General features: G+C 62.1%; 5 protein-coding genes across 5 annotated transcripts in view; 2 read left to right on the top strand and 3 right to left on the bottom strand.

Annotated features, from left to right (window-relative positions):
• Positions 1–1270, top strand: part of ENH_00006660 (hypothetical protein, conserved) — a gene marked incomplete at both ends in the record, with an annotated part of 8109 nt that extends 6839 nt beyond the window's left edge. The window contains one exon of the mRNA XM_013584062.1: positions 8–1270. Coding sequence (XP_013439516.1) covers positions 8–1270 — 1263 coding nt within the window. The remainder of the gene's footprint in view (positions 1–7) is intronic.
• A 1814-nt stretch (positions 1271–3084) lies between these two features.
• On the bottom strand, positions 3085–3939 carry ENH_00006650 (ribosomal protein L14p/L2 domain containing protein, putative; the record flags this gene model as incomplete). Its single annotated transcript, XM_013584061.1, is given in 2 exon segments — positions 3085–3765; positions 3769–3939. Coding segments are annotated over 2 exon segments (852 nt in total).
• An 882-nt stretch (positions 3940–4821) lies between these two features.
• Positions 4822–7883, top strand: ENH_00006640 (hypothetical protein, conserved; the record flags this gene model as incomplete). The annotated part of the gene is made up of 2 exons (XM_013584060.1): positions 4822–5860; positions 6085–7883. 2 exons carry the CDS (start codon positions 4822–4824, stop codon positions 7881–7883), a joined length of 2838 nt encoding a protein of 945 aa, XP_013439514.1.
• A 1961-nt stretch (positions 7884–9844) lies between these two features.
• ENH_00006630 (hypothetical protein, conserved) lies at positions 9845–16015 on the bottom strand (the record flags this gene model as incomplete). The annotated part of the gene is made up of 1 exon (XM_013584059.1): positions 9845–16015. One exon carries the CDS (start codon positions 16013–16015, stop codon positions 9845–9847), a length of 6171 nt encoding a protein of 2056 aa, XP_013439513.1.
• Positions 16016–17287: 1272 nt separating this feature from the next.
• Positions 17288–18747, bottom strand: ENH_00006620 (hypothetical protein, conserved; the record flags this gene model as incomplete). The annotated part of the gene is made up of 2 exons (XM_013584058.1): positions 17288–17462; positions 17504–18747. The coding sequence occupies 2 exons, from the start codon at positions 18745–18747 to the stop codon at positions 17288–17290; spliced, it is 1419 nt and encodes a 472-aa protein (XP_013439512.1).
• Positions 18748–21189: the final 2442 nt, after the last annotated feature.

The raw sequence follows: 21189 nt of genomic DNA, 5'->3' as shown, positions 1-21189 counted from the left end.
GCAGCAGCAGCAGCAGCAGCAGCAGCAGCAGCAGCAGCAGCAGCAGCGGCAGCAGCGGCAGCAGCAGCCGCAGCAAGAGCAGCAGCGGCACCGGCGGCAGCAGCAGCACGCAGATGCAGGAGATCGTGGCCCTGTTTCGGCACGACAGGCTGAAGGACGCTCACGGGGAAGCAGCAGCAGCAGCAGCAGCAGCAGCAGCAGCAGCAGCAGCAATGGCGCAAGGATCGTTGCTGCAAGTAACCACGCAGACGCGGCGAACGTGAAACAGGATGGACAGCAGCCGCAGCAGCAGCAGAAGCGGCAGCAGCAGCAGCAGCAGCAGCTGCAGCAGCAGTCTGAAGAATTCGAAGATGCTTGTCCAAAAGCTCTGGCGGGCCGCTTGGCTGAGGCCCGTAGAGTGAGGCTACGGAGGGCCTCAATGCAGCAGCCACTGAAGCAGCAGCAGCAGCAGCAGCAGCAGCAGCAGCAGCAAACGCAGCAGCAGCAGCTGCAGCTGCTGTCCCAAATCGCCCCTAAGTCGAAGGACGCTCGCCCTGCAAACGCCCGGTGCCGCTCTCTATCGAAGAAGACCTTAGCAGCAGCAGCAGCAGCAGCAGCAGCAGCAAATGGGCGGCCTTTTGAGTCTGCAGCAAAGGAAATGAGAGCTTTTGAGGGCCCTCGGTATGCTCCCACCACCGCATCTACAAAGGACGGCTCAGTGCCGGACCAGCAGCAGCAGCAGCAGCAGCAGCAGCAGCAGCAGCAGCAGCAGCGGCAGCAAAGTCTTCACAAGGTGAGCTCAGAAGCAGCCGGGGCTAAGCTGCAGCAGCAGCAGCGGCGGCTGCTACGGCTCTCCGCCGTTGCAGCAGGCCAGCAGCAGCAGCAGCAGCAGCAGCAGCAGCAAGCGCCTCACAGCTCTGTGCCAACAGTGGCAGCTGCTGCTGCTACTGCAGCGTCTGCGGGCCCAGCTGAGCAGGAAGGCTCCCAGGAGCATGTGCGAAGTAGCAGCAGCAACAGCAGCAGCAGCAGCAGCAGCAGCACAGCCGACCTCTCAACCCGCAGCAGCAGCAAAAACCAGCAGGAGCACAACGGCCCCGCAGAGGCCCTTGCCGTGACCACCCAAACAACTGCAAGTTCAGCAGCAAACCAGCAGCAGCAGCAGCAGCAGCGGCAGCAGCAGCAGCAGCAGCAGCAGCCACGTAGACGCTGTGCCCGCAGCAGAGAGCCTTGGAATCAAAAGGCCCCCAGTAAGGGGGCCTCCAAGGGCCTCAGCAGCTTCTTTGGTCCTTAGCTGCTGCTGCTGCTCTGACTGCGGGGGCCCCCTGCAAGCAGCGGGGCCCTTCTGAGGTTCTTGGGGGCCCCCCTTGGGGCTTTCTGGCCGATTGCATGCGTTTACCGAGGCCCCTGGGGCCCCCTCCGAGGCCCCTGGGGCCCCCTCCGAGGCCCCAGGGGCCCCCTTCGAGGCCCCAGGGGCCCCTCCCGGGGGCCCCAGGGGCCCCTCCCGGGGGCCCCAGGGGCCCCGGAAGGGGCCCCGGGGGGCCCCTGAGGGCCCCCGGGGCCCCGGAAGCCCCTCAGGGGCTCCTCCGGAGGGCCCCTGGGGCCCCCCAAGGGGGCCCCAGGGGCTCCTAGGGCTTCAGAGGGCCACTTTGGGGGCCCCTGGGAGCTTAGAGGGCCATTTTAGGGCCCCCAGGGGCCCCTTCTGAGGCCCCAAGGCGCCTCTTAGGGGCCCCTCTAAGGGCCTTTTCAGGGCCTTTTGGGGGCCCCTAGGGCGCATCTCTTTAAGCTTGCAAGGGGCCCCTCTGGGGGCCCCAGGGGGCCCCTTTTGGGGCCCCCAGAGGGTCCCTTTATAAGACCCCAGGGGCCCTCTTTGGACCCTCTAAGGGGCCCTTTTTGGCCATTCGGGGGCCCCTTGAGGCCCCTCAGGGGGCCCCTCAGGGGGCCCCTGTGGGGGCCCCTCAGGGGGCCCCTGTGGGGCCCCCGAGGGCTCCTTTGGGGTTTTGGAGGGCCTGACAGGCAGCTTAGAAACCGCAGCTGTACCATCTTTCATATCCTACCCGCTAGATTTGCTGCAGTTGCTGCTGCTGTTGCTGCTGCTGTTGCTGCTGCTGTTGCTGCTGCTGCTGCTGGTACTGCTACTGGTGCTGCTGATGCCACTGGCGCTGCTACTACTGCTGCTGCTACTTCTGCCTTTTATACTGAAGTCAGTCTAAACCCTAAACCCTAAACCCTAAAAAAGGGTCTGTAAGGGGCCCTGCGGGGCGCCACATGGAGTATAAGAAATGAGGTGTATGTACACCTTAAAAAACTGTCACACATACTACAGCTGCTGCTGCAAAGACTAGCTTGTGCTGCAGCTGCTGCAGCAAGAAGCAGTTTGCTGCAGCAGTTGCAGCAAAAAGCAAAGTCTGCTGCAGCAGCTGCGGCAAAGAACAGAGTCTGCTGCAGCATTTGCAGCAAAAAGCAGAGTCTGCCGCAGCAGCTGCAGCAAAAAACAGTCTGCTGCAGCAGCTGCAGCAAAAAACAGACTCTGCTGCAGCAGCTGCAGCAAAGAAAAGCACATGCTGTTTGCTGCTGCAGCAGCCGCAGCAGCAAACTAGTGAGTCCGAAATGGAAGACCGCTGTGGCTGTCCGCTGCCGGGGGCCCCCAGGGGCCCCCAGGGGCCCCCAGGGGGGCCCCCAGGGGCCCCCCTAGAGCACCCAGCATGGGGCCCCCCCTGGGGCCCTTCGCTTGGGGGCCCCCCGCTGTGCAATCTTTACAAGGGGGCCCCTGCCCAGGGGCCCCTGTACCCTCTCAGGGGGCCCCTGTACCCTCTCAGGGGGCCCCCGATGAGGGGCCCCCGACGAGAACAATAAGGGGCCCCTGTTGGGGGGCCCCTAGACAGGGGCCCCTCATAAGAGGGGCCACAGGGGCCCCCCCTGATGGGGGCCCCCGGGGTGGGGCCCCGGGTACAAGGGGCCACTGGGGGCCCTCAGGGGGGCCCCCCTGAGGGGTGCCCCCCATGGGGGCCCCCCTGGGGCCCCCCTGGGGCCCCCTGGGGCCCCCCTGGGGCCCCCTGGGGCCCCCCTGGGGCCCCCTGGGGGCCCCTGGGGGCCCCCTGGGGGCCCCTAAAGTATGACCTCTGCCAGGAGTTTGGAGTTGTGGGAAATGTCGAAGGGGAGGGGCCCCTTGATGGGCCCCTGCAGCAGCTTGTTGTTGGCAATGAGAATGCATGCATTATCTCCGAAGGAAATATAAGAGCCATCTTTTCTTCTTTTTTCCTTTTTGGCGCGGACAATGAGCCCGAGGGGCATCTTCTGCTGCTGCTGCTGCTGCTGCTGCTGCTGCTGCTGCTGCCGGTCCCGCACTGACAGCCGCACGCGGGCCCCGGGGGCCCCCCCCCCGTGCCTGTAATTGCCCAGGCCTATAATGCAGGCCTTGAGGGCCCCCGAGCCATCGCAGCAGCGGACCATGGATTGCTTCTGGAGGCCCCGCAGCGGGGCAGACAGCCGCAGCAAACTCATTGCTGCTGCTGCTGCTGCTGCTGCTGCTGCTGCAGGGGCGGCGGCGGCCTGCTGCGGCTCTGGCTGCCGCCGGAGAGAAGCTGGGGCTGCTGCGCAGCAGCTGGAGAGCCGCCGCCGCTGCAGCGGCAGCGCGACCAGGAAGAACGGCCCGGAGCCGCTGCTGCTGCTGCTGCTGCTGCTGCTGCTGCTGCTGCACCCGTGGGCGCTGCCCTTGAAGTCTGCTGCAGCAGACAACGCAATGACCTGCTCGGCTGCTGCTGCGCGCCTAGAAGTGGCTGTGAAGACTCAGAGGACCAGCGGGAAGCCCTTCAGGCTGCGGTGGGGTGGTGCTGCTGCCGCGCTGCTGCTGCTGCTGCAGGAGCCGCAGCTGCAGTCGCTGCTGCAGAGACAAGATTTGCTGCTGCTGCTGAAGATGAAGAAGCGCTGGAGAGGCCCCAGTTTGCTCAGCAGCTGCTGCATGTCTGCCAAACCCCAAATGCCGCAGCAGCAGCCAAAGGAGCAGCACCAGCAACAACGCGCTGCTGCTGCTGCTGCTGCTGCAGCGAGAGAAAATCCTGAAAAGGGATGATCAAAAAGAGAATTGAAACGTCTTTTGATTATTACATTATTATTTTAAAAGTCCTTCAGCGCGTCGTAGCAGCTGCCGCTTGGCGCCCCGCCCCGGCTGCTGCAGCAGTTGCTAGTGGTCTGTTGCTGCTGCTGCTGCTACTGCTGCCGTAGCAGCAGCAGCAGCAGCCGCAGCAGCAATACAGTCTGCGTCCGTTATTCCCCCGCGGCAGCCGCCGCAACAAAGAATAAGAGTTTCTTTTGTTTTCATGTAAGAGCTGCTGCTATGCAGCGCTGCTGCTGCTGCTGCTGCTGCACACTGTGACTGCTGGTGGAGCTCCTACCCCTGTTCTGCTGCAGTCGCACCGCAACATCGAAGTGCAGCAGCAGCAGCAGCAGCGGCAGCAGGTGCTGCCATTTCGCTGCTGCAGTTCTTGCGTTTCTCCCCATTATAGACTCTTATGTTTGTTTATCTGCCATAGCAGCAGGTTTGCTGCTAGGCTGCTGCTGCTGCTGCCGCGCCCTGCTGCAGCAGCAGGCGATCCCATCTCCCCGCAGCACAGCAGGCCGGGGCAGCAGCAGCAGCAGTCCGCTGGTCTTCTTCTGCATCACTGCTGCCGCATCAAACCCTTACTTGCTGCTGCGTCGTTTCTGATTTGCTGCCCTCTGCTGCTGCTGCTGCCGTTGCTGCGGCACGCCGTGCACCCGCCCGCCTACAGCAGCAGCAGCAGCAGCGGCACAGGAGTAGCAGCGGCCAAACAACAGAAGAGCAGCAGCAGCCCTTCTCTGAGCACGATGGCTGCTGCAGCAGACCCGACTCCTTGTGCCGCGCAGCAGCTGCAGCAGCTGCTGCTGCAGGAGCTCCCTGTCTCATCAGCAGCAACGGAGCAGCAGCAGGGGGGCCCCCTGGCGGAGTGGTCAGCAGATGGGGCAGCTGTGGGGGTCCCCTCGGAGGCTGTGAAGCGGCTGCAGCAGGGCCGTGCTGCAGCAGCAAGGCCAGCAGCAGCATTCTCAGTGCCCCTCTGCAGCATGCGCAGCAGCGAGGGCAGCAGCGCAGCAGCAGGCAGCAGCAAGAGCTGCAGCACGACCAGCCAGCCGGTGAGCAGCCCCTCGGCCTCGGAGGTGGCAGCAGCAGCGGCGGTGGAGATGGAGGACGACGACTTCCTGCTGCAGCAGCACAGCAGCAGCAGCAGCAGCAGCAGGCTCCTCGCCCGCAGGCCCCTGGGACTCCAGGCAGGCCCTGCTTCTCCTGCTGCTGCTGCTTCCTCCCGCTGCTCCCCTTCTGCTGCTTCTGAAGGCAGCAGCGGCTCTTTGGCCCGCAGCACTCGCACTTCAACTCGCCCGAAGCGGCAGCTGGCGCGGCGGGACGCAGCAGAGCAGCAGCAGCAGCAGCAGGTCTGCAGCAGCCTCGGCAGCAGCAGCAGCAGCAAGCACCACAAGCGCGCCAACCAGCAGCAGGCCAGGAGCAGGCGCTCCTCTTCCCTGGACCCGCACGCCCTCGACGCTGCAGCAGCTGCTGCTGCTGGCGCCGCGGACCCTGCTGCTGCTGCTGCTGCTGCTGCTGCCAGCAGCAGCCTCGGCAGCAGCAGCAGCAGCGCCGCTGGCCTCCCCGCCATCAAGCAGCAGCAGGAGGAGCTGCTGCTGCGCAACCAAGCCAGAGAGCGGAGCACTTCCAGGCCAGATGACTGGCTGCCGCTGCGCGGCGACCGGCAGCAGCAGCAGCAGCAGCAGCAGCAGCAGCAGCCGCAGCAGCAGCCTTCAGATAATCAGCTGCGCCAGCTGGGCGTTCACTTTAGCCGCTATGACAACTCCTGGGTAGCGCGTCTGCACGTCGGTAAGGCTCTTGCTGCTGCTGCTGCTCTTGCTGCTGCTGCTGCTCTTGCTGCTGCTGCTGCTCTCGCGGCTGCTGCTGCTGTTGCTGTTCTGAGTAAAAGCCAGGGGCAACTTTGCAGCGTCTGCTCTCGTCTGTGCTTCCCCGCGGAGCTGCATGGCCCGCCCCTGCTGCTGCTGCTGCTGCATCTGCTGCTGCTGCTGCTGCTGCTGCTGCTGCTGCTGCAGGAGGCAAGATCCTGAAGAAGTATTTTTCATCAAAGCTTTACGGCTTCGAGAGGGCGAGGGAGAAGGCGCTGCAGGCGCGGAAAGACATGGAGTTGGATTTGCTGCGCAGCCAGCGGCAGCAGCAGGAAGCAGCAGCAGCAGCAGCAGCAGCAGCTGTGGGGGCAGCAGGCAGCAGCAGCAAGAGCAGCGGGGCTGTCAGCGTCGCGAACGGCACTGCAGCAACCACGCCCACGGGGCTGCTGGCAGCAACAGCAGCAGCAGCAGCAGCAGCACCGCTGCCGCCGCTGCTGTCTGCTGCTGCTGTGGATGAGGAGGCGCTGCGGCCAGAAGACAACCTGAAGAAAGGCATGTCTTTGTTTCACTCTGCTGCTGCTGCTGCTGCTGTGATGCTGGCGCAGCAGCAGGTCATGCAGCAGCTGCTGCTGCTGCAGATGCACTCCTCCGCAACAGCAGCAGCAACAGCGCAGCAGCAGCGGCAGCGCTCCGGGGACACTCTCATGTCTCAGGCGGAAACTGCGGGCTACGCGCTGCAGCTGGAGCAGCTGCAGCGGCTGCAGCAGCTGCAGCAGCTGCAGCAGCTGCACCAGCAGCAGTTCGCCACCACCTTTTTGCTTGCTGCTGCAGGCTGCATAGCTGACGGCAGCAGCAGCAGCGTCCTCACCCCGAGCAGCAGCAGCACGCCGGGAGGCAACAGCAGCAGGTCGGGCTGCTGCAGCAGCAGCAGCGCCTGCTGCTGCAGCACTTCGGGGGAAGCCTGCGGCTCTTCCCTGTGCAAGCTGGAGAGGCAGCAAGAGGAGCAGGAGCAGCAGCAGCAGCAGCAGCAGCAGCAGCAGCAGCTGTTGCTGCTCGATGGACCCAACAGAGGCAGGGGAGGCTCGAGGACAGGCTACATGTCCCCGAGCGCCTTCCGCAAGCGCTGCTGCAGCACAATTGGAGGAGATGCTTCTGCTGCTGCTGCTGCTGCTGCTGCTGCTCTTGGCAGGCAGCAGACTGCTGCAGCAGCAGCAGACGCACCCATGCTGCAGCAGAACGGCAATGAGTCGCCCTTCACTGCTGTGGCCTCGCTGCTGGCTTCTCTGGGAACGCAGGGCAAGAGCAGCAGCAGCAGCAATGGCATGACTGGCAGCAGCAGCAGCGGCAGCAGCAGCAAACGGCGGGGGGCTGCAGCAGGCGGGCAGCAGCAGCAAGACGTCCCTCGCCCCCGCGAAGTGCCGCTGCAGCAGCAGCTGGTGTCTGGCGATGCAGCAGGCGTCTGCTCGCCATTAGAGCTGCAGCAGCAGGTGCAGCAACGGCTGCAGCAGCTGCTGCAGCAGCTGCAAGGTCAGAACGACGGCAGCAGCGGCACGCGCCCGGAAGACCCGCGGCAGCAGCAGCAGCAGCAGCAAGATCCTGCTGCACCTTCTTTGCTGCCCTGCTTGCAGGAGCTGCTGCAGTCGCTGGGCGCTGTCTCTTCCCCGGGGCAGCCGGAGGGTGCAGCAGCAGCAGCAGCAGCAGCAGCAGCTGCTGCTGCTGCTGCCACTGGCGCTTCTGGCGGGGTGCCGCAGCAGCAGCAGCAACAGCAACAGCAGCCGCAGGACGAAGAAACTGCGAGGCTGCGAGACGCTGTTCTGCAGCTACGAGAAGTGCAGCAACAATTTTTGCAGGACCACCAGCAGCAGCAGCAGAAACAGCAGCAGCAGCAGCAGCAGCAGCAGCAAACACCGGAAGACACAGAGATGCACCAGGACTTCGGGGATTTACCATCAGAAGCTGCTGCTCTCTTATCTAGCAGAAGCAAGAAGCACCGCGTTCCGGTGTAGCTGTGCTGCTTTGCTGCTGCTGCCCTTGTTGCTGCTGCAGCAGCAGCAGCAGCAGCAGCAGCTTCCGGGGCGTAAGCAGCAGCCCTCTTTCTACGCGTCCACTGGAGACCGTAGCAGCTGCAGCAGCGGTAGCAGCAGCAGCAGCGGCAGCAGCAGTGCCGCCGCTGCCAATAGAGGTTCTTTTATTGTTTTGGAGTATTTGTCTCTTCTTGCAGCTGCTGATTTTGCTGCCGAAGCAGCAGCAGCAGCAGCAAGAGCAGCAACAGTTGCTGCTGGTGTCTCTTGGGAGGCATCTGTTTGACGCTCGCCGTTTTTTCGCGGCCCTCTCTTGTGGCTTTGCAGCAGCAGCAGCAACAGCTTTTGCTGCTGCTGCTGCAGCAGGAGAAGAGCTGCGCTTTCCTTTTCGTTGGCTTTGGCGAGATTTGAGGTGTCGCTTTTGTTTCAGCAGCAGCAGCAACAGCAGCTGCAGCAGCAGCAGCTGCAGCAACAGCAGCAGCAGCGGCGTTACTAGTCATTTGAATTTTCGGGACTGGTTTTACAGCTCCGTGCAGCACTAAAGCTGCAGCAGCAGAGCAGCAGCAGCAGCAGCAGCAGCAGGAGTGCTGCAGAGGCTTCAAGTGTTCTTAGAAGCGGCGGGACTAGAGACATTTCGGATGTCTTCTGCTGCTGCTGCTGCCTTTGGCCAAACAGTCGCAGCAGCAGCAGCAGCAGCAGCAACTTGCTCCGCCTTTAGAACCATGTTGGAAAGCCCAAAAGAATTGCCAGCAAATTGGTAACAGCTAGTCTGAATGCTGCAGCGGCGACAGCTGGTGCCGCTGCAGCAGCAACAGCAGCAGCAGCAGCAGCAGCAGTTTAGAGTAACCCCTGCCGACGGGCTCTACAGGGACCTCGCTGCAGCATTTGGCGTTTGCTGGAAGCAGCGAAGGGATCTGTGCTGCTGCTGCTGCTGCGGCGTTTCGCGAGGCAGCAGCAACAGCAGCAGCAGCAGCAGCAGCAGCAGCAGCAGCAGCAGCAGCAGCAGGCGAATCCAGCTTGTGCTTCTGCTGCAGCTGGAGAGCCTGCTGCGCATAGGGGTGGCAAAGCTGGCTGTGTCAAAGCATTCTTAAGTGGTCACTTGGGCCCCGCCGTGGCGCTGCTGCTGCTGCTGCGGGGCAGCAGCGACGCGTGCTGCTGCTGCTGCTGCTGCTGAGGGATAGCTGCTGCTGCTGCAGATGCAATAGAGCCCCCAATGCGGGCGCAGAGCCGCAGCAGCTCGTGGCGTGCTGCTGCTGAGCAAACAGGCCAAACGAATTGCTGCTGCGGCGGACGCAGCAGCAGCACCCCAGCAGCAGCAGCAGCAGCAACAGCGCGAGAAGCAGCAGCAACAGCAGCGGCCCTGCTGCCGCTCCTGCTGCAGCAAGCTCGCTTCAATGGGTCTCTTTTACTGCTAATCATTTAATAGATCTAATTTTTGTCTTTGCCTGCTCTGTCTTTGCCTCAGTGCTTTACTGCCCCAGGAAGTTGGGGTGTACAGACAGCTCAGCTGGCCGCTGCAGCTGGGCAGCTTGCTGCAGTGCTGCATCTCCATTTGCTGCAGTGACTCTTTTTGACTTCAAACAGATTCAGTTCTGCTGCCGGCCGCCCCGGCGCTTGGCTAGCTAGCTAGCTAGCCACTCCCCAGCCAGCCACCTAGCCAGCCACTCGTAGCTAGCTAGCTAGCTAGCTAGCTAGCTAGCTAGCCAGTCACTCGTAGCTAGCCAGCTAGCCAGCAGCTAGCTGCTCCGCAGCCAGACTCATAGCTAGCAGCCCAAAGCGGGGCAGTTGCACTTCAGCCACAGCCCCGTAGCTGCTGCGTGGCCTTGGCAGGTGGCTAGCTAGCTGCACCTAGCTAGCCGTGGCTAGCTAGCCGTCGCTAGCCAGCCATGGCTAGCTGGCTGTACCTAGCTAGCCACCCACAGCTAGCTAGCTAGCTAGCTAGCTAGCTAGCTGGGGCCAGGCCTCACGCTGCGGCGCGTAGTTTTGGCTCGAGTTCTACAGGCCCCGAAGCTGACGCTGCTGCCAGCCCTTACCTTGCCGCCAGTTTCTATGAGCAGCTCAGCAGGTGCTGCGTCAGCAGCAGCAGCAGCTGCTGCTGCTGCTGCTTCTGCTGCTGCTGCTGCTGCACCCACTAAGCGAGGGGGGGCCCGGCCCCCAGAAGGGGAAGCCACGGGAATGGGGACTGGAGTGGGGGGGGTCAGCAGCTCCAGCAGCTGCAGCAGCTCTCCCTTTTGCTGCGCTGCAGCAATCTGCAGCAGCAGACTTTGCTGCTGCGGCAGGCGCGCTGCTGCTGCTGCTGTGTCCCGGTCCAGCGCCTGCTGCTCGGCCCAGTCGCGCTGCTGCAGCGCAGCTGCAAGCCGCAGCAAATCAGCAGCAGGCAGCCTGGCCCGCAGCACTGACAGCAGCACGGGGCCTTGCTGCTGCAGCAGCCGCTGCTGCTCCGTGCAAATAAACAGCAGCTGCTGCGCCAGCTCTTCTGCGGCCAGAACTATGGGGGGAAGCGCTGCTGTGGGCAGTGCATGCAGCTGCAGCTGCTGCTGCTGCTGCGAAGCCAGCGGCAGCGACACCTGCTGCTGCTGCTGCCACGGCTGCTGCTGCTGCTGCTGCTGCTGCTGCAAAGGGGCTGCCAGCTGCTGCTCCTGGCTCGCCGCACACAGCAGCTCTTGGAAGGGGTGCAGCAGCAGCAACGGGGGCGCATGCAGCGCAGCGGGCGCAGCTGCTTCCTGCTGCGCCACCGCGCTGCTGCTGCAGCAGCAGCTGCTGCTGCTGTTGCTGCTCAACCAGTAGGGACCCAGAATTGTGTGCACACCCCGCGAGCTGCTGCAGCTCGACAGGAAGCTAATTGCTGCAGGGTAGGAAGCAGCAGTGTTGACCAGCAGCCGCGCATACCAAACCACAGCAGCACAGGAGCAGCACCAGCTGCTGCCTTGCTGCTGCTGCTGCTGCTGCTGCTGCTGCGGTTGCATCGACTCGCGAAGCAGCCACGCCCACGGGCAGCAGCGAGAAGCTGCTGGGCCGCCCGATACGCGGCAGCAGTCTTCACGCAAGGGCTGCATGCAGCAGCAGCAGCAGGTGGAGCTGCTGCTGCTGCTGCAGTTGCTGTTGCTGCTGTTGTCTGTCTTCACCAACGCTGCCTCTGGTGCTGCTGGTACGTCTTCTCCAGCCCCATCGCTGCTGCCGCTGCTGCTGCTGCTGCTGCTGCTGCTGCTGCTGCTAGTACACGCAGCAGCAACTGCCGTGGCCTCGGCCGGCAGCGAAACCCCCAGCAGCAAATGCAAAGAAGCAATAATGCTCCAAGAGCTGGAGAGCCCTAGTGCTGGGACTGAGGTGATGGGCTGCAAGCTGCAGGTTGGAAGTCTGCTGCTGCTGCTGCTGTTGCTGCTGCTGTTGCTGCTGCTGCTGCTACTGGTGCTGCTGCTGTTACTGTTGCTGCTGCTGCAGTTGCTGTTGCCGTTGCTGCCTTCTGCTGCTTCCAGGATAAACTGCTGCATCATATTCTCTTCAACGCCCAGCACCGTGGGCACTTCCCTTGCTGTTGCTGCAGCTGGCAGCAGCAGCGTCCCCAGCAGCTGCCAGCACAGCCTTTCGGCTTGCTGCTGCTGCTTCGCAGCAGCAGCAGCTGCTGCTGCTGAAGGGCCGTCGAGAAGCCTCTGTCCACTGCTGCAAGCGCCTACCGCACAGTCCCAAGCGTCGCCCTTTTGCTGCTCACTATGCGGCAGCAGCAGCCCCTGCTGCTGCTGCTGCTGCTGCTGCTGCTGCTGCTGCTCTGCAGCACGCACTGCTGCAGCATGGCCCCAGCACGGCGAGATCCCGCTGCAGCGCAGGCAGCCAGTGTTGCCCCACAGCAGCGCTGCTGCCCAGTGCAGCAGCAGCTCTGCGCAAGTGGCCCTGCGTTGTGAGCCGGAGAGAAGCTGCTTCTGTATGCGCTGCAGCTGCTGCAGCTGCTGCAGCTGCTGCAGCTGCTGCTGCAGCTGCTGCGACTGCAGCTTCTGCTGCGACGCGCTTGCTCCTTCTGTAGGCTCATCCTTGACCCCCGGCACCTGCGCTGCAGCAGCAGCAGCAGCTGCTGCTGCTGCTGCTGCTGCTGCTGCGCTGCTGCTGTCATCTGCTGCAGCCAAAAATACACTTTTGCTGCATGCAGCAGCAGCAGGTAAGCCCAGCTGTCGCATTGCGTGGGTCTTCAGCAGCAGCAGCAAAGAATAGTCGCATTGCCGCAGCAGCAGCCGCGTTGCTGCTGCAGCGCAGCAGCGCAGCACTCGCTGAAACTTACTTTGGAGGCTGTCTCTCTCCTCCGCTGGCAGCCCTGTGAGCTCCACATCTGCTGCCTCCCTTGCTGCTGCTGCTGCTGCTGCTGCTGCTGCACAGGCCCCTGCTGCTGCCGGAGGCGCTGCGTCGTATGCTGCACGGTGGGCTGCTGCTGCTGGCGTTGTTGCTGCTGCGGCTGGCGCTGTGGAGGAGGCCCCGCTTGGAAGCCCCACAACCTTCGCCCGCTTCTGCTGCTGCTGCTGCTGCTGCTGCTGCTGCTGCTGCTGCGCCTGGACTCGCCGCAGGCGAAATGCAGCAACAAGAGGCGGAGAGCCCCCGTCTGCTGTCTGCAGCAGCTCCCCTCTAGAGACCCGCGCAAGGGCCAATAGGAAGCGAAGGGCTGACAGCAGCAACGGGTGCGCCCACGAGTTTGCTGCTGCTGCTGCAGGTGCTGCTGCTGCTGCTGCTGCTGCTGCTGCTGCTGCTGCTGAGGGCGCTGCTGGAGCTGTCAACACTGCCGCTGGGGCGGCGGCTGCAGCTGCTGCTGCCGCAGTCTGCTCTTGCTTCAAAAGCAAAACTGCTGCTGGGACAATGTGCTGCAGCGTGAGCAGCAGCAACTGCTGCAGCAGCTGCTGGCTCTGCTGCTGCCGCATCAGCAGCAGACACGGCAGCGGCAGCGCGAAGCAGCTGCAGAAACACTGAAAAAGAGACCTCAGCAGCAGCTGCTGCTGCGAGAGGAAGCTGACAACTGCAGCAACAACAGCTGGGTCACCCCCTATGCACGTGGCCCCGACTGCAGCTGCTGCTGCTGCTGCTGCTGTGCTGCTGCTGCTGCTGCTGCTGCCTGTTTTCACCATTATAGACCCCGCAACACCGTGGGACTTCTTAGGGTGCCGCCGACGCTCAGAAGCTGCTTCTTGCATGCGAGCACTGGGGGCCCCTATAAGGGCATGCTGCAGCAGCAGCAGCAGCAGCTGCAGCAGCGCAGACAGCGCCTCCTCTGAGTGCTGCTGCGAGGTCGAAAGACACCGCAGCAGCGGCAGCAGCACCTTGTATATCCACTTGTGCGTGTCGAGCTGCAGCAAGCCGCAGGTCCTTGCATTGCTGCTGCTGCTGCTGCCTCTGCTAGTTTCCGACACGCTGCTGCTGCTGCTGCTGCTGCTGCGACTGCCGCACTGCGCCGCCGCCTCGTGCTTGCTGCGCTGCTTCGCGTGGTGGCAGCTGCAGAGCAGCGACAGCAGCAGCAGCAGCTGCAGCAGCAGATCTCTAGCCTGCTGCATGCTCTGAGCGCTTAGAGGAGCTGCAGCACAAACTGCGGCGCTGCAGTGCTCCAGCAGGGCCAGCACTAGTAAAGATACTCTGCTGCTGCTGCTGCTGCCTCTGCTGCTGCTGCTGCTGCTGCTGCTGCTGCTTCTGTCTGTTTTGCAGCGGGACTCCGGGAGGAGCTGCATGAGCTGCTGCAGCTTCGGCGTTTCTTTCTGCAGCGCTGCGTTTAGGCCTCGCAGCGAAAGGGCATCAAGTGGTGACAGCTGCTGCTGCTGCTGCTGCTGCTCTTGCTGCTGTTGCTGCTCTTCACTCAATTCCTGCTGCTGCTGCTCCTGCTTGAGCTGCTGCAGCGGCGCCAGCGGCAGCTGCCGAGGGAAGCAGCAGCAAAAAGAAGCCACCATGAGAAACTGCCGCACAGCAACTGTGGTGTGCTGCTCACTAAGGTGTCTAGACACCTCAGCAGCAGCAGCAGCAGCGCCCTCAGCAGCAGCAGCAGCAGCAAGTGGATCTGTGCTCAGTCGCGCGCCGAAGTCTTGTGCCAAGATCCACTTGCTGCAGCAGCTAAGCTGCTCGCTTGCTGCTGCAGCAAGCTCGGCTAGCTGCGCTGCACTCATGGGCCGTGCCTCCCCTGCAGCTGCCTGTTCTGCTGCTGCAGCAGCTGCTGCTGCTGCTGCTGCTCCCAAACCGCCGCGTTGCTGCAAATGATCCTGCAGCAGCTGCAGCAGCCGAGAGAGCAGACAAACAATAGAGAGAAAGGCCCGCAGCAAAGGCACAGAGCAGCAGCTGGCTGGCAAACAAGCAGCAGCAGCAGGAGACACCTGAGGCAGTCCCTGCAGCAGCTGCAGCAAAGCAGCGCTCTTGCTAAGGGCTGCTGCAGCAGCTGCTGCTGCTGCTGGGTCCCCTAGGCAAGTCTCTGCTGCAACAACCTGGCGCTGCAGCAGCGCCTCAACAGAGAGCAGCAGCTGCAGAACCGCAACAGACATGCGGCGCAGCAGCGAGAAACCAAGGTGCCGCTGCTGCTGCTGCTGCTGCTGCTGCTGCGTCTCCCTGCTGCTGCTGGCGGAGCAGAAGCTGCAGCTGCTGCGCGTTGACATAAGAACTCTCCCTAGTTCACCTGTCCATCCTGCTGCGAGCTCCAGCCGACGGAACAGATGGTCCGCTTCTGCTGCTGCAGCCGTTGCTGCTGCTGGTTTTGCTGCTGCTGCTGCTGCTGCTGCTTCTGCTGCTGTTCTTGGAGGAGGTGGGGATGCTACGAGAGCAGCAACAAACGACGCCCGAGCAGCCCAACAAGCTGCAGCGCTTCCCGAGCTGCCGCACGTGCTGCACGCCTGCTGCTGTTCCTGCTGCTGCTGCTGCTGCTGCTGCTGCTGCCGAAGCAGCAGCAGCTGCATCGCTGCATCTTCTAGCAGTGGCGGAATATGCTGCTTCGCCTCAGGGTTGGCGAGAAGCTGCAGCAGCAGCCACAGCGTTGCTTCGGTCTCAAGCATGTGTTTTCCTCCGTCTGCTGCTGCTGCTGCTGCTGCTGCATCCGTCGCCGCTAGCTGCTGCAGCAACTCACCCTGCGGCTCTAGCGGCTGCTGCAGCCTCTGCAGCAGAAGCTGCAGCAGCGGCTGCACCCCAACAGCAGCAGAAAACTGCAGCAGCAGCGCATGGCACAAGGGCTTCATGGAGGTGGTCACGTCAATGCTGCTGCTGCTGCTGCTGCTGTCAGCGTCGTCGGTGTCGCCAGTGCTACTGCCGCTGCTGCTGCTGCTGCTGCTGCTGCTGCTGCTGCTGCACAGACACTGCGGTGGATGGAGAACCGCGGAAGCAATGAGGGACTCCAGCAGCGAATTGGCGTGGGGCAGCAGCAAACCCTCGAGGCCTTCTGAAGCAGCAGCAACAGCATCCTGCAGGGGCTCTGCTGCTGATGCTTCTGCTGCTCCCGTGGCAGCTTCCTCCTGCTGCTGCAGCCGCTGCTGCTGCAGCGCCGCACGCTCTCGCCGCGCTGCAGCAAGCAGCTGCAGCAGCGGCCGCAGCAGCTGCAGCAAAGCGCCAAGAGCAGCAACTCGGGAGCGGCTGCCTGTAGAAGAGATGTACCTGCAGCTGAGACAGATGGACCCTTTGAAAAACTGGGAGGCAACGGACTGCTGGTGCTGCTGCTGCTGCTGTTGCAGCAGCAGCTGCTGCTGCTGCTGCAGTTGCTGCTGCTGCTGCTGGCGCTTCGACGCCCGGTCCTGCCGCTGCTGCTGCTGCAGCGGCGCGGGCTTCTGCAGCAGGAACGCGCGCGGGCGGAAGGCGGCGCTGTGTAGTGACAGCAGCTCTTTGTCTTGCTGCTGCAGCAGCGGCGCCACGTATTGCTGCAGCAGCAGCGGCAGCAGCAGCACTGTGCCTACCCTTCGCTGCCATAAAAACAGCACAAGAGCCTGCGGCTCTTGCTGCACTTGCTGCAACTCCTGCTGCTGCTGCTGCTGCTGCTCCTGCTCCCCCTGCTGCTCCTGCTGCTGCTCTGGCTGCTGCTCCTGCTGCTGCTCCTGCTGCTGCTCCTGCTGCTGCTCAGCTTGCTCTGCTACTCCGGGTTCTGCAGCTACTGCTGCTGCTACGTGCTCTGCATAAGCATCAGCCATGCTCTGCAGCGCCCACCGAAGTCGCCCTGCGAGGATTTCCGGCAGCAGCAAACTAGGTGCTGCTGCTGCTGCAGCACGAGTAGCAGCAGCAGTGGCTGCTGCGCCTGCTGCAGCAGCAGGAGGCTTCAATGCAGCTTGGCCAAATTCCCACAGCCGCAGTAGCTCCTTTACAGTCAAGGCCGCTAGCCGCGCAGCAGCGCTGTTGCCTTCATGAAGGCTCCACTGCTGCTGCTGCTGCTGCTGCTGCTGCTGCCGCTGCTGCTGCTGCAGATCTGCAGCAGCTGCAGCTGCATGCGCCTCTCCCTCGGCAGTCGCGGAACATGCCTGCAAGATAGCAGCAACAGCAGCAACAGCAGCAATGGCAGGTGAGCAGCACTAAAAGGTGCTTTTCGCATTGATGCAGAAAAACAAATGCTGCCGCTGCTCCTGCTGCTGCTGCTCCTGCTGCTGCTGCGATTGCTGCTGCTGTTGCTGCTGTCACCTGCAGGGGCCGCAGGAACAGTTTAAAAAGGTCTACGAAGTCCTCGGAAGCGACGGAAGAAGAAAACGCAATCAGAGCTCGATCTGTACCGCAGCAGCAGCAGCAGCCGCAGCAGCAACAGTAACAGCAGCAGCAGCAGCAACAGCAGCAGCAACAGCAGCAGCAGCAGCAACAGCAGCTCCTGCCATTGCAGACCATTTCCTCGTTCAAGGCCTGCACATTCTGAGAAGTAAGGGTGCTATGACGGGTGCAGCAGGAGCAGCAGCAGCATTAGCTGCCGGAACAGCAGCAGCTGGTGCTGCAGAAGCAGCTAGCAGCAGCAGCAGCAGCAACAGCAACAGCAGCACAACTTGCCGTGCCCTGCTTGCGGCGTAAGCACCTCCTCTGGCTTCGGCTCGACGCAGACATTTACGCTTTGTGCAGCAGCATCTGCTGCACTGGTTGCTGCAGCTGCTGCTGCTGCAGCTGCTGCTGCTGCTGCAGCTGCTGCTGCTGTCGCAGCACACCGGTTCCACACGCCAAAACAGCTGCAGCAGCAGCGCATCCAGACAGCGTGTACAACATCCCACAGCTGCTGCCGTTGCTGCTGCTGCGCAGCTTTGCTGTTGTTGCAGCAGCTGTCTGAGGCATCCCCCACCTCGGCCTCTTCAGCAGCAGCAGCAGCAGCAGCAGCAGCAGCAGCAGCTAGGCCAGCTAGCCCCTCCCTCAGCAGCATCAGCGCAGCTGCTGTGTCAGTGAGCAGCGCAGCAAGGAAGCGCTGCCGCTGCAGCGGCGAGCAGCAGATGTGGATGTCATCTGCTGCTGTGATGATGTGCTGCAGCAGCAGCAGCTGCAGCAGGTGGCGGTGCAGCAGCAAGACCTCTTCGTCGTGCTGCTGCTGCTGCTGCTGCTGCAGCCCCAGAGCCACCAAACGCATGCACCGCCGCAGCGGGCTCTGCTGCTGCGCCCTCTGATATGCTGCTGCTGCTGGGTGCTGCAGCAGCAGCAGCACAGCAGCAGCGCCGCACAGCTCCTCCAAGACAGCAAGGGGAGGAATCCACGCGTTGCTGCTGCTGCTGCTGCTGCTGCAGCAGCAGGACCAGCAGGCTTCGATGAGGGAGACGCAGCTGCGGTGCAGCAGCAGCGAGGGCCCCACAGGCTCTGCTGCCAGCAGCTGCTGCGGCAGCTGCTGCTGCTGCTGGGTGTCTATACAGACACACTCCAAGTTGTTGTGAACGGGCGGCTCGAGAGTTGCTGCTGCCACTTCTGCTGCTGCTGCATCAGCAGCAGCAGCAGCAGCAGCGTCAGCAGCAAGCGGGGGCACCTGCAGCCACGGCAGGCTTTTCCGGGACAGCAGCCGCAGCGCCCGAGCAGCAAATATGCAGCGCCCCAGCAGAAGTTTTCGCGTTCTTGCTGCTGCTGCTGCTGCTGCTGCTGCTGCTGTGCTGCTCTCTGTTGCTGCTCCTGCTGCTGCTGCTGAGCCGCTATCTGGTGCTGCTGTTGCTGCTGCTGCTGCTGCTGCAGAGGTGGCGCTCGCTGCCGCGGCTGTTACTGCATCACCATCTGCTGCTGCTGCTGCTGCTGCGCCATCTGCAGCAGCAGCAGCAGCAGCGTCTGCTGCTGCTGAAGCCTTTGCACCTTCAGCTTCGAAACTGGAGGGTCCAAAGGCTGGTCTACATTGGTTGCTGCTGCTGCTGCTGCTGCTTGCGCTGTTGCTGCTGCTGCTGCTGCTTGCGCTGTTGCTGCTGCTGCTGTTTGAACAAGCAAAGAGCAGCGGCAGCTGCGCAGGGCACTCCTGCTGCTGCTGCTGCAGCGCAGCAGCAGCAGCAACAGCTGCAATGCAGCGACGCCAGGACCCACGCCGCCACACAAAGCGGTCCAGTAGCTTTCGAGCTGCTGCTACTTCTGCTGCTCCTGCTGCTGGCTCTGCCGCTGCTGCTGCTGATGGTGAGTCGTCAGCAGCAGCAGCAGCAGCAGCAGCAGCAGCAGCAGGATCTCCTGCTGCTGTCAGCAGGTCAACTGCAGCGTCAACTTCCGCGCATTCGCAGCCAACAGTACCCAAGGGGCACCTCCGCCTGAGCCTCATTTGGTACTGCTGCAGCTGCTGCTGCAGCAGCAGCAGCTGCTTCTGCTGCTCCTGAACTTGCTCCTGCTGCTGCTGCTGCTGCTGCTGCTGCAGCTCTTGCCCACACAAAGTGAGCGTGGAGGCCCGTGGGGCCCCAGGGGCCCCCGGGGGCCCCGTAGCCGCAGCGGCAGTGGCCTTGGCAGTCATTGCTGCACATCTCTGAAGCGGCCTGACATGCTGCTGCTGCTGCTGCTGCTGCTGCTGTTGCTGCTGCTGCTGCTGTTGCTGCTGCTGCGACAGCTGCTCCTGCCGCCACTGTGCCGCCTCCGTCGCTCTCGCTGCTGCTGCTGCTGCTGCTGCTGCTGCCACGGCGGGAGCCTCCGGGGAGCCAGCTGTGCCCGCGTGGCCTGGAGCTCGCCGGCCGCTGGCCGGTTTATACTAGCAGCAGCAGCTGCTGCTGCCCCTGCTGCTGCTGCTGCTGCTGCTGCTGCTAGTATAAACCAACCGGCCTGCCGAGAGAGCGGATCCCGTATCAAGGAGCAGCAGCAGCAGCAACACGGGCTGCAGCAGCTAGCGGCCTCGCCTGCTTTAAGCAATATCTACGAAAAAGTTTTGTATTTAAAATATAATAAGTAGATCGGAATATGCTTATATTTAACAGAAAATGCAGCAGCAACAGCAGCAGCAGCAGCAGCAGCCGCTGCTGCTGCTGCTGCATGCGAGCTGTCCGCGACCAGACCAGCAGCAGCAGCAGCAGCAGCAGCAAACATTAAATTAAAACATTTACCCTGAAATGCGGCTGCCCAATTTGTCTGCATTCTGCAAGGCCTAGACTTCAGATCTTAAACCCCAAACCCTAATCGCCAAACCCTAGACCCTAACCCTAAACCCTAAACCCTAAACCCTTGCTTCTGAAACCCATTTGCATAAACCCTTACGCCTACACATGTGACTCTTGGCCGTAGAGCTTCAGCAACAAGCCCAAGCCTTCTAAACCCTAAACCCTAAACCCTAAACCCTAAACCCTAATCCGTGCGAGCAGCAGGCAAAGTCCGAGCTGCGAAGCTGACCTTTCATGCACTCCCAAACCCTCGGGGGGTTTCTCAATCTCCAAACCCTAAACCCTAAACCCTAAACCCTGAAGCTTGAGCTGTTTTGGCTCCGCCTGTTTGAAAGGTGTAAATCTCAGGATTTAGGGTTTAGGGTCTGAGGTTTGCTGTAAGGATTAGGGTTTAGGGTTTAGGGTTTACGCCTAAACCCTAAACCCTTAAGAGTTTAGAGCCTGTCTTTGTCTGCAGTTGGGCTTTTCGCTAGTTTAAGTTTTAGGCTTTTGATCAGGGGCTTAGGGATCAGGGTTTAGGGTTTAGGGTTTAGGGTTTAGGGTTTAGGGTTTAGGGTTCAGAATAAAATTGCTTTCAACCTTGTCTTTGCTGACGGTCTGTATGTGGAAGGGGCGCAGCAGCTGCAGCAGCAGCAGCAGCAGCAACAGAGGCAGGTGCAGCAGCAGCAACGGAAGCAGCTGCAGCGAATCAGCAGCAGCGATCGCAGCAGCAGCTGCAACAACTTCAGGTGCAGCAGCACCAGCTGCAGCAAAACTAGCAGCAGAAGCAGCAGCAGCAGAAGCAGCAAGAGCCACTGGAGCAGCAGCCACAGCAACAAGAGCCGCTGCAGCAGCGGCCACACCAGTAACAGCCACTGCAACAGCAGCAAAAGCAGCAGCAGCAGCAGCTGCTGCTGCTGCTGCTGCACTTCTGCTGCCTTTTTTGTGCTTCTTTTCTCTTAATTTCCTGCTTCGCATGTTGAGGACTTTAGATTCGTTTTGCTGTTGCTGCTGCTGCTGCTGCTGCTGCTGCTCAGGTGTGTAGGCAGCTGCTGCTGCGCTTTGTGCAGCAGCAGTTGCCGCGCTTCTCAGGTCTGGAGGGCTCGAGTGCTAAACCCTAAACCCTAAACCCTAAACCCTAAACCCTAGAGAGGCCTTTCCTGCGTCAGTCTGGTGCAGCAAATGCAGGGCAGCAGCAGCTGTCTATACACCTGAATTTACACAAAATGCTGCTCAGCAGTTTTGCTGCTGCAGCTGCCAAATCTTTTTATTGAAAGAAGAGTGAAGCTGAGGTTAAGCAATGATGAAGAAGGCTGCTGCTGCTGCTGCTGCTGCTGCTGCACGTTGCTGCAGCACCCGCGTGGTTCCTGCTGCTGCTGCTTTCTTGCTGCAGGAGCAGCAGCTGCAGCAGCACTGTTGCTGCAGCATAAATGGCTCAGGAAGTCTATATTCCCGAGCTGCCTTTGAAACATGAAATATTTCACATTGCAGCAGCAACAGCTCTTGCTGCTGCTGCAGCAGCAGCAATAGTTGCTGCTGCTGCAGGTGGCTATAGTCTGTGCCAGACTGAGGGAGTCGTGGCTCCTGGGGGCTAAGCTAGGGTTTAGGGTTTAGGGTTTAGGGTTTAGGGTTTAGCAGCCGAGCTCTTTGGCAGGGAAGCCCTGGGCTTCCGCTGCTGCCGCTCTTTCCTCTGCAGCGGCGCTTTTGCTGCAGCCTCTGGGTGGCAGCTGCTGCTGCTGCTGCAGCTGCTGCTGCACCGGGAGCTCCAGCTGCAGCAGCAGGAGTTGTAGATGCAGCAGCGGGAGCTTCACAGGCAGCAGTGGGATCGT

The sequence above is a fragment of the Eimeria necatrix genome, genomic scaffold (assembly GCF_000499385.1).
Source record: "Eimeria necatrix Houghton genomic scaffold, Enh_scaff119, whole genome shotgun sequence".
NCBI lineage: Eukaryota > Apicomplexa > Conoidasida > Eucoccidiorida > Eimeriidae > Eimeria > Eimeria necatrix.
This window is presented reverse-complemented; position numbering and strand designations above follow the sequence as displayed.